The sequence below is a fragment of the Centroberyx gerrardi genome, chromosome 10, assembly GCF_048128805.1.
Source record: "Centroberyx gerrardi isolate f3 chromosome 10, fCenGer3.hap1.cur.20231027, whole genome shotgun sequence".
NCBI classification, from domain to species: Eukaryota; Metazoa; Chordata; class Actinopteri; order Beryciformes; family Berycidae; genus Centroberyx; species Centroberyx gerrardi.
In genome coordinates, this window is record NC_136006.1 from 8642626 (window position 1) to 8655049 (window position 12424).

Sequence of the window (12424 nt, forward strand, 5' to 3'; positions counted from 1 at the left end):
GTGTGTGTGTGTGTGAACCTGCATGGAGTGCCATGTGGGTGGTGTTTGACACGCAGGTCAATGAAACGAGTGCCTTTTAGACACACAGTTATTAATTTAGTGTACTTTTCTGTGATTAACAGCTTACTTGACACTATCTGAATCGTCCTGATGCGGCACACACAACCCATCTGGTACTTCAACACAGGACTGCACAAACAAAATTATTTACTGGTTGACCCAGGTCTACTCCAGATAATTGAGTGATTTTTTTTTATTCAAGTGGGTATTGTCCAGTCATACATGGTGGATGCTACACTATAAATATATGAAATACACCAGAACCCTGTTAATAAAATCTTTAGAGATCTAAATTTCTAATAATTGTGTGCAATCCTTCAAATTTCCATTCAAATGTAATTGTTGATTAGTCCTATCTGCAAATTAGAGTGTGTGTGCATGCATGATTCACATTTTCAAACAGTTTTATCTGGGTATTTCATGCATGTCAGCTGTCTGAGCGTTTCTTTGGAGTGAGGAATTGATGTTCTGCTCACTCCTGCTTGAAGGTTAACGTTAATTTCACACATGGAACTACAAAGGTTTCGGTGATATCTTACAGAACAACATGATAGTGGTATCCGTGTGACTTCTTCTACAAAGCATTTATAGCCTTCTTCAGATCTCCAGGTCGACTCGTGCAGCTCGTCCGATACTGAGCAGCGGTGATTAGACAGGCGAAGACAAAGGCTGATCGCAGCGCACATCTCAACTAGACTGAAAGTGATAGAAGAAGAATAACAATAGCACTCCCAGAAGGAAAGCTTGCCCTCCTGTTTTTTTTTTTTTCTTTTCTTCTCTTGTTATGGTTAAGCCTCGGAGCGCCTCTTTCGCTCGCAAAACCACATCTATTCAGAGTGTGACTCAGTGAGCGCTCTCATCACAATTGGCCGTAAAAGGTCACAAAGCCAAAGGCTGAAGGCAGCAAAACAAAATTAATATTCATTTCACAAATGCGTGTTCCCGGTGACTAAAAAAAGTATCTAAAGCAATTAACCTTCTGTCCTAGACGTGATGTGTGGGCAACTTAACAAGTCTGTGCCCTGCTTTTAATTACTCTCCAAAGTCGCCGAGCCCAACCAGGATTAAAAGTTATTTCAAGGTAAAGCGGAGCAGTGACAGGAACGCGGCCACTTTACCCCAGAGATAATTGACATCGGTGATTACTGCAACACAGACTGTTTTCAAGGGGGCGTTCTAGTGGAACTCAGCGCAGTTTTTCAAGACTTTTCTGTCTGTCAACAGCAATAACAACTCAATTCACATTCAAATTCATATTCAGATCATAATTCTTGCGGTAGACTTAGCTGCAGCAAGAAGTCAATAAATCTGCAAATATTGTTGATGCAAAGCAAACTGTCTTGTGACCCCCATCGTTCAGTAATATTTCATTACGAAAATGATGAAGTCTAATTCCCAGTGTATTGCTACTACTAGTGGTTGTTTATCAATATTGAAGCGTTATGAATGTTGAAGTAGCAGTGGAAGATATGCTGGAGAGGAGAGGAGGGCAGGTGAGGTGGGATTGATTAGAATACGGCCTGGGCGGTTGTTGTAATATTATAATTTAGGAATATTGCTTATAGTGGCGCAGAGCCATTCAAAATTAATGTGAGTAAATGCTGAAAAAGCGGTTTTGATTATCTTGCAGTCATTCCAGTTTGTTTTGGTGCAGTACAGGTGTGTAGTGTACGGATCACACCATCATGGCTTGTATATCAACCACAAACAAACACACAATCCACTCAGAATCTGTCTTCATCAATATTTATAGATGCATCAATATTCTAGTCTGTCGGTTTATATGTGGAGCGATAAAGCTCAAACGAAGGGATTTGGTGTTGGAGTGTATGTACTACTGGGAACATGCCACACAACTACGGAGCGCCATCTCATGTCACCTGTTTAAAAATCAGTCAAGGCTGTTGGGGTTCAGGCTCAGATTTCCACCTCCACCTTCCATTTTCAAAACATTTCCCAAAAACATCAGTTTCTGTGACACATAACTCTGCCAGCTCTCACCATCCACTGTGATATTTGTAAGAGTTGAGGAAAAACTTCATCATTATTGTGTCTGTTCAACACTTTGGCAGCCATGGAACACGATTAACATTTTATTGGAAAACACTGTATTGCTGCTGGGGGACTGACTAATAACTGTTGCTGGTTCAATGCATAATAATAAAGCCCCGGAGGATACCTATGGGTCTGTCTGATGGATGGATGGATATTGTAAATAGAAAGATGTGCACACTACTTATCATGCTGCTCCAACATGTAGGACAAGTCAGAAAACAGGTGTTATACATTAAATTATTGAAAATCCATATGCATGGAAATATTCTGAACTCATCCTCAACCCATACTGTGCATGGACACGACATGGCTGACTATCAAATCAAAAACTGAGCTCCTAATTCTAATATTGCTGAAGGGCTGAACAGCATTAAAGATAGCATTAATGCACAATGCAACATAAACAATACAGCCAATAGCTCTATCACATATTAATGTTGTTCTTATGCAGGTAACAATAATTTCTCCAAACCAATATGGTGTCGGGTGACTCGGTCAATTTCAAGAAACATTTCTCGGTACATTGCGCCCAGAAAGATAATATTGCTAATATCCTTTACCTCTCATGCCACAGTATCTCCATAGGATCTCTGAATATATAATTTAAAAATGCAATGTAGGCTTAGGCTTATATATTTTCAGATATGTGCATAAATTTAACTAGCACACACTGATCTGAATCTGAATCTGAAGTCCCACTGTTACCTCAACTAATTTCTCTTCCCTCTTTTCTGATACTGGTTGGTTCAGTAGCAGAGCTTCTGGTTTCATAACAAGCCATGTGACAAAGGTGGGAAACTGTGATATTTTCCAGGTGTGTTCTTGTTACATGGAATAAAGCAGCACATGGCTCCGTGGTTTTATGAGGCCTCCACCACCTAATATGTATGACTGATAATGAAGATTGCCTTGTCTGTATTTTTGTTTGGCAGATTTTATTCATGCCTTTCTAATGCAAATTTCTATATTAAAAAACAGAAGGCAGAAGGAGTTGGTCACTGAGGTTGCATCACAAATCTCCCAGTAACCAAGTCTGCCACCATCATGGAGGTCCAGGGGAAAATTGGCTGTGCGCAAATAATGGCTGAATATATGACAAGCTGGCTAGAAAAAGAGAGTTGTGATTACTGTGACACAGTAAATGTCTTGTCTTTGTCCCTATAGTCTCTACTCCAAAGTATCACTAGTTGTTGCTTGAGAAGAGTCAGCTCAGTTAACCAAAACAAACAGTTGGTTTTTGACTTTATTAGCTACTTTGTTAATTAGCTAGCAGGCTAATTTAGCAAAGCAACCAGTGTTAATTTAAAAGCTACATGCAACATTTCACCTTGAGGCAGGAATTATGTTGTTTGTCCCGCCCTCCTCGCCATCAGCTGGTCAAGTTCCCGCCCCAGCACCTGTCAATCATCTTGATGAGCTGTCTACCTTGAAACATCACCTATCCTGAGGCTGAGGTAACTGGAATCCATACAGCCTCCACAGCTGTTGGAAAGGCAGATGGTAAACGCAGCCAAAAACAGCTATATGCAATATTACTTTTGCTGTAGAGAAAGCTTTGGAGGTTTAGTGCTGGACAGTTATCACATACTCTTCTTCTAACAGTTATGATTGTCTCTCATTACAGATTAATACAAACAGTCAGGTTTTGTAGTGTGAACCATTTAAAGAAAATTTGTGTTATTGAGTTTTCGCTCAGCTCTATCATTTCTGAGTTCATTCAACCCCTAGACCTACTTAGTGTTGTTAGATAATATGTCATTTAAAGACACATTACTTTCTATTACTCAGAGAATCCTATTCATTTAGAAATTCCATCAAATTACCTCAATATCTAAACATCATCATCAATCCAAAGCCATAATACATCACTGCAGCAGTGTCAGCTTTCTGCTGGGGAATAGCTTGTAGAAGTAGAAGTATTCGAACAAGAAGAACATTATGGTTCACATCAGACTTGATTGCTGTAAACTTTAATTCGGCAGATATCAACAAAACACTGCAAAGTAACTTTGCATTCCCACTGCATTCACCTGACCATTGATATTTCAAAATATGAATTTCCAAATCAATCTAAATCTAAAACAAGGTAACAGTAAACATGTTGTCCCCTGCTAAAGTCATGATCTGGATCATCAAAATCTTCAACTGATCCTTGAGCCAAGGGCTATCTGTCTACAAAATTTAATCCAAATCTATTCATTACTTTTTGAGATATCTTGCTAAAAAACAAACAGACAAACAGGTGAAAACAGACTGTAACCTCCTTCCTACTTCATTGGCAGATATAATTCTGATGATAGAAAATACCCACAGAGTTCCTTAAATGCTGTCAGTCTTTTCTAAGTTAATTTTACCTTTGTTTACTGTATGTCAGCTCTAAATTGTGATTCTGATCCTGATTAAAAAACAGGACCTGATGTTTCTTTGCTTAGCATTAAAGAGATTAGGGGTGGAGGTCCTGTGAGATCCAAGTACATCATCACAGAAACAGCAGATAAGTCCCTGAGCGATGAGTCACCTTGGGTCAAACAAAACGTAATTAAACACTAACTTGAACATTATAACTCTTAGTGGGAGCCTTCGTTATATCTGGCATAACTGCTCCCTTCATCATCATCATTATTATTTTCCTCCTCATCTTAATCATCATCACCATAATTTCCACTATCATCATCCTTCTCCTTTTCCTCCTTCTCCTCATCATCACTATCATTGTCCTCCTCCTTGTCATTGTCATCATTATCACAATAATCATCATCATCCTCAACCTCCTCCTCATCATCATCATCAGTATCATCTTCCTCCTCCTCCTATCACAGTCATAAAGGCTAGCATCATCATCATATTCATCATCACATCACCGTCCTCATCACCGAAGAACAGTCCTTATATGATGTGTGAAACAATAACATCCATACAGCTGGACAGAATCAATCACACCCTATCAAGCAATTAAGCTGCACAGTGATTGGGACTAATGGATGAAAACCCATTTCATGCCTTGTCTGTAATGTGTCTGACCCCTCCCTCCTCGTCCTGTCTGAGGTCATCAGAGCACACAAACTCAATTTGATTCACACGCTGTCCAATCCTAAAGACATAATTAGACCAGTGAAGATGTACGAGCGACCGGTAATCGAATCAGACCGCGAGTGGATTCTTGCACTCGAACGACCGGGCTGAGAGAAATCAGACGAGTATGTTTGAGCGTGTCCACTAGTTCTGAGTGTGAAGAACACAATCTGCTTATTCATAATTTGTTTATTTGTTAAAAAAAGAATGCAATGAGGAACAAATGCCTGTCACGGTGAATCAGATAATAAAACAAAGTGTATTATCTGAATGGTATTATCGTAAATTTGAGTTACCGCTGACATTCTGCGTACTGAAAATACAACCTTTTGTGTCAAAGTGCTTTATGTTATAGCAGCTGATGTGTCAGTGTCTTTTTAAAGATGAATGGCGAAGGAGTTAGCAGAGAGTCAACGTGTATCCATCATTAGTTTTTCTGCTACGGGATGTAAAAACCTGCGAGGCTGATTGAATGTCTCTCTCCCCTTCTCAGTGCTGCTGATCCATGGCTGTCCCAGGGACTTTATCTTAGTCACTTTGATGCTAATGGCATCTCTCATAGTGCCAAGTTTGCCAACCTCTCAACAGTATAAAGAATATGAACCGCAGCTTTTTCCATGATGAAAAGAAGATAAATATCTTTCAGAGTTTAACCTTACGATAAAAAGGAGGACCTAAGATTTATTCTCAGTTGACTATGCATATGAAGATTTTACTGAACACAAATGTGTCAATTATATAATTTGTATACTTTGTCCAGTTTTCTACATGTATTCTGTTATTACTCCCTGGCTGCAACCCATATTGCAACACAGAATGTATGGATAGCCCAATTCATGGATATGCAAAATGGAAACTCTACTTGGCAAAACTAGTCCACCATGGTACGAACTCCTGCTACACGCAACAAACCCCCCCAAAAAAGGCATATAATTACATAAAAATATGTGTCACCTGCCCAGCATCAGCAAGCCAGCAAGGTTTTGAAATCAATACCTTGCAATCATTTTCACCACAGTTCCTCAGCCTCCATGAGATGAGCATTTACCTTCCAGCAGGCACTGAGCTGGGGATGTAATGGAACCTAAGATGACATCTTGAATCTTATGGGACAGTCATCCTCTGAAAAGGCTGTCCAGAAGTGTCCAGTGCTTAAAGTGATGGAGATGACAGCAAGGTTGCATTGCAGCTGATTTGCCCCACTGTATGTAGTTCCTAGTTGTGTAAAGGTATAAATATAGCTAAAGCTGAGCTGATAAAAATGTCATGTATTACTCACACTGTATGATTACTGTAACTAGGTGCTGAACATTTCATATTTAAATAGAGTGGGCAGTCCACTCTCTTCAAATGTATTAGATTTAATGTGAAACAATAGGTGTGAAAGTGAAAGAGAGAGCGCTGTAAGAGTACATAATGAATTTCAATGCTGTGAGTGTTTGGTATATGCTCACTGCCAGACTGATCCAACATGACTTCCCGAATGACTGAATTCAAACAAAGAGTGGTCATGTGACGTCAGTTTCAAGGCCTGGTCTGGGACATCAACACTGCAGAATGGCACAACATGGATATGTGATGAGGCAATGGGCAAGCTGTTCAACAACAGCAGCCTCTTGGTTCCACATCATTCAGTCATCCCGGGCCTTCCTGCAGCTACTACACACACCATTATTTTCAAACAAAAAACAATAATAATATCTTATGCTCAAAAGATGTTGTGATCGAATTTAAGCATCAAAATTCATGTGAAAGCATAAACGTGGTTGACATTCTGTAGTATCCCAGCTCCCCCCCCCCCCCCCCCCAGGTCCAGATTTAATGGTGCAATGCAAGAGCTTTTCTTTCTGGCTGCGCTGAGGTATTGTGGTCTTTAGAGAAGAGTGGGTGCACATAGTAATGCAACACTGCATTGTTTTTGTTGTGTATTAGGGCAGTTGTAAATGTAAATGCCTTTTCATCTTCAAATTCAGGATTGTTTTGAATTGGTGGGTGTCTCAGGTCCAATTTTAAATGAGCATGGTTTATTTTATACAGGAGTGATTCTCAATCCTGGTCCTCAGGTCTCAGAGCCCTGCTGGTTTTCATTCTAGCCATCTAATTAGGGACTGATTAACACGTGGGATGCCAGGTGAATGCAATTAACTTCAATTAACTAGCTGGTAGGACAGAAAGCCAGCAGTACTCTCTGTCCTGTTGTTAAAAATGAGAGTCCAAATGATAACGTTTGGATGCTTTGCTTAACATTTGGATGCTGTAGTGCAGGTCATCACAGCAGGAGGCGGCCATCTTTAAGCACAGGACACACTGAGAAATTCTTTACAGCTTTCAATCAGTGATATGAACGTTATTGAGAAATGCATAAGAAGTGATGATGTATTCTTTAGGGTCATAAAATGACACACATATTTAATGCTCCCCTGTGTAAATTTGGCAGTAATCTCCATTGCTACGCTGACGACACTCAACTCTATACACCTGTTAAACCAAGTGACCGCTCCCAATTCCTCAACATAGAAGCGTGCTTATCCAAGGTCAAATGATGGATGTCCTTAAATTTCTTGCTCCTCATTGCCGACAAAACAATGATGATGTTTTTTGTTGGTATCTGTTCAAGGAAGCCAGTCAAATTTTGTACCAAAACAAGAAAATCAGAAAGCACCCATCCTCTCCTCCCTACACTGGCTCTCAATCCATGCACCCATGTAACTTCAAGGTGCTTCTGCTAATGTATAGAATATCAAAATGAGAATTTAGCTCACATGTTCTGCTTCCTTGTCTGTGTGTACCTGTTTATTCATGTGCTGTGTGTCTGTTTGTGTGAGTAAGCGGCTGAGTTTGTGTGGGTGTTTCTCCTATTTCTTTTCATTTCAGGTTGTGGCTGCAGCTTGGCAGTATTAGCATGCTTTATGGTCCTCCACTCTTCCTCTCTCCTTGCCTCCGGTGCTACTTGTTGTCCATGGTGACCGAGGCGGCGCTGACGTCGTTTTGTTTATGTTCCATTTTGGTATCAATATTTAATGTTTCTCTACCCACCCATTGCATGTCTGACCGTCCTGGTAGTGGGATCCCTCTCTGTGAGGCCCTTCCCAAGGTTTCATCCATTTTGTTTCCTAATGAGGTTTTCATGGGAATTCTTCCTTGTTCTCATTGAGGGTCTAAGGTTGTTTTTTTGTTTTTCGTGTTAAAACATGGGCATGTGGAGCCCTTTGAGGCTATAACTGTGATTAAGGGCGATATAAATAAACCAGACTTATTTATACCTATAGTAAATTCAGTAAGCAAAATTATTACACTGAGAATTTTGGCTTCTGCCCAGTGTCACACTAGAAGGACGGCTACAGATCTATCCTCAAGGTTAAACCATTATACAAACAAACTTAGACAAACAGTACTTACTATTACAAGTTGATTTATCTGCACTGTTACTTTTACTTCAGTGAACATGCCCTAAACAAAAGCGGCGTGTGTGTGAAATCAATCATTTGAGTGGTCATAACATTGGAAAAGTAGTTTGGACTTGTGTTTCATGCTGCCACTTAGGGGACAGAGTGAGACTGATGTTTTTACTCCTGGGGTAAACAGATGAGGAGGCTGTCTGACACTTTCAGACAGCTCAAGCAGTGGTGGTAATACAGCAATGTCTCACACACACACACACACACACACACACACACACATACACACACATTCTGTGCCATACGCTTTAGCCCAAAGATAATGCTTTAAATAATGATTTCTGTTATCACTTTTCATGGTTTTCTATTCTCATGGGGACATTTGGACCCCAAAAGATATTAAAACTCAGACCACCCACTGAACCATACATGCACACACACACACATGCACACACACACAAACACACACATACATGCATACACAGCTCTTAGGGACCAAATGATTTCTTTGATCACACTTAGTCGGTGGAAAAATGTATCTTTTTGAGGTATTAGACCAACAACCTACCAAGAAAGAGGATGGTCTGCTTCCTGGCTGTCTTGACCCTTGAACTTTCATGCTTGGGTGCTCCTTGTGTTCCGCTGACCCCTCCGACCACGAGCCCCATGGGTTTCCGCAGGACCAAGATCATAGCCCGGCACATGATGGCCACACTGATCACCACCACCATGTAGACGATGAACGCCACGAAGATGCTGGCCCTGTACATCATCCATCGCTCCCTCAGGTTGGTGCAGAAAGTCAGATTCTGAACAGGGGCGTTTGCTCGAACGGGAATGTGGCCCTCGGTTCCCGTGGCAACCAGCAACGGCAGGGCCACGAGCACGGACGTCAGCCAGGCGAAGGTGATGAGGCCTCTGGTCCGCCTTCCGGTTAGGGCTTTGAAGCGAAACGGGTGGCAGATGGCCGTGTAGCGCTCAAAACTAAGCGTGGCCACGTTGAGGATGGTGGCGTAGCTGCACGCCTCAAACAGGAAGTTGTAGATCTTGCAGTAAGCGTCGCCCGATGCGGACGTGAAGGGGAACCAAATGGCGCTGTAGAGCTCCACCGGCATGCCGATGAGGAGCACCAGGAGGTCCGAGCACGCCAGGCTCACCATGTGGTCCGTCACATTCTTCTGCAGGTAGCCGTTACGCATCAGCACCCGCGTCACTCTGATAGTGACCGCGTTACCCACAATACCCGTCACCAGGATGAGGCTGTAAAGCACTGTCAGGAAGACTTTGACGGGGTAGTTGGGTTCAAGATCCCTCCAGTCTTTCTCGTCCGCTATCTCCGCTTCCCCATTCATGGTTACTGAGTGGTGAGCTCAGATTTTCCAACTATTGATTTTTTTTCCCTGGCGCTTATCAGTTCTGGAGGGCACAGTCCCTGTGATTAGGCCAGCGGCGCAGCCAAGATCCAGAGACGAGAAGTTTTCCAAGATAAAACCATATGTTGGAGCTTTTCCCTTGTCCAAAACTCTCTCTCATTCGTCCAGTTGATTATCCCAGAGGTTGGGAAACACCAAATCGCCTTGGCACCTAGGATTCTAGATTTAAGTTTGCTCTTAAAGTTCAATGTCTTCAGGTCAAAGTCCAGAGTGTGGTCCCAAGCCGGGTCCGTCTCTACCCATTTCTGACAAGCGTCTGGGATCCTGAGAGCCACTCACAGGTCCTGGTCCAAAGCAGGGTGGTTTCACTCCTCAGCCAGAGCCAAGTGTCAGACAAGCTCACATACCGCTCGCACACATTTCCTCCTCCCTCCTACGAGGGCAGGGCAGTTAAACATTAAACTTTGAGAGAGAGAGAGCATGAGTGCGTAGGCCAGGTTTCTGTTCTTATCATCAGTACTAAATGCCTCCCTTTCATACAAACACTTGCTTAGTTTTACTCCAATTGGCATTTTATGGCTGAGATTAGACGCAACACGCCCACATATATAACTCCAACACACATCAAACTGGCTGCAACTTGCGAGTTGATTACACAAGCACAAAATGGCAAAACATACCTGACTTTGACCAAATAATCCAATTAGTATGAGAAGACTTACAACATAACAAGGTAATAGTTTTGTTTGGATAAGATAATGGTGCAGATATGACCCTGCCGCACTTGAAGAATCTCAAAAGTGACACTTGCCGTAAACGGACAGGAAATTAAATAGCACTACATCAGGAACTCTAGTCCTTGTGAAAACAGAAGTGGTCAAGGTAGCGTTTGGGGGAAAAAACTGATGAGTGCAGGGAAGTTGAAAAGTTCAAACGGGGAGGAAGCTGTATTGAAATAAGCCAGGCCTAGCTGTGCATGAGGTACACACCGGGGCTGAATCATCACCAGGCCTGCATCGTTTCAAACAGATGAGTGATGCTGCTCCAAAAAGAGATAACTGTTTGGAAGAATGCAGCTTCTATTCCCACAAAATCAAAACAAATTCTGATTCGGTGATATGATTTTTAAGGATGTTAGGTAACTTAAGTTGCTGGTTGATAAAATGGGAATACTTTTAGAGACTGGATTCTCTATAGTTTAGAGATATTGAATGATTTATGTCTTATGTATTATAATTTTCTTTCATAAAGGGATTGACTGCGGTAATCCTCCAAAAGCGCAGGTTTGTCATCCCTACAGAGAGAAGGAGGAAAAGAACCTTATCCCAGATTTCATCAGGCACATTCCTTTAACAGAGGCAGAGGGAGCTGGAATCACTAAGACCGGGCTGATCCTGATTAGATAAAAGCTTTGAGTGCTACTCTCACTGTGATTGAAAATTGTCAGATACCGTCAGTTAAACCGTTGTGAGCTGCGTGGCGTCACATTGTCAGCCAGATGCACAGCGAAGGGCGAAGAAAGTAAAAATCAGGGTTGATTGTTCATTATAATGCCGCAGCCTCTTCATCTATGCCCCCGGATCTCTCTCAGATGATCTATTATTGTGTTCGGAGGGCTAATTGTTCTAATTACAAATGGCTTGATGATACTGCTAATTTGTGCCTCTATATAAAATGGTTTAACAGAATTTAATAGAATACTTTTGTCAGGTGTGACGATGTAATTGTCTTATATGCTGGGCTGTAAACGGTGTTAGGCTTTTCTAACTCCAAAGTAGTTATTTATTAGTAGTAGTTGTTGGACATTTGCAGCCAATGCTTAATTCTCAGCAGTAGGCCAATAGATCCATTGAAAATAGACTTGCATTAGACAGGTAATGATCACCCATTTTACTTACTTACTTTGCTGCTGCTCTCTTTATATAAATATGTAAATGAAAATGAAGGAAATTAAAGGATGACAAGGAGACTGAGTCCTTCGCCTGAGTTGCCACTTGACACCGAACACATTAGGAGGTCCGCACTGCAGCTACTTGAAATGCCACAGGGAAAATGTACTGTATTTTGACAAAAATTATTCTGAAAGACCTTTTTAGAGTTATCGTGGCCACAAGACAAGCAGATTTTTCCACCACCTTTAGTCTCCTAAAGTCTAAGTTTTGTTGGTATGCGATTATTCCAGGTCAGAGGCTGTATCGGTGGCTGCAGGGGATGCGCTTACACACCGTTTCCGTTTAAGGTCGGTCAGCAAATTTCACACCAGTTTCACTTTGTCTTGTGTGTATATCTGGATCATCTGGTCGTGTGGGACGGGACACTTCCTGAAGATGAATGTAAAATAAAGTAGAAAGTACGACTGCTTGATCGTTTAAAGGGAAATTCCACTTAATTTCAGCATTCAAACATATTACTTCCATACTTTAAGACAGTTTGGCCTTTATTAATGAACTTGTCCCTCTGTCGCCA

General features: G+C 41.6%; 1 protein-coding gene across 1 annotated transcript in view; it reads right to left on the bottom strand.

Annotated features, from left to right (window-relative positions):
• Nucleotides 1-9937, bottom strand: part of gpr39 (G protein-coupled receptor 39) — a 29473-nt gene extending 19536 nt beyond the window's left edge. The window contains exon 1 of the mRNA XM_071921699.2: nucleotides 9154-9937. Coding sequence (XP_071777800.2) covers nucleotides 9154-9937 — 784 coding nt within the window. The remainder of the gene's footprint in view (nucleotides 1-9153) is intronic.
• Between the last annotated feature and the right edge of the window lie 2487 nt (nucleotides 9938-12424).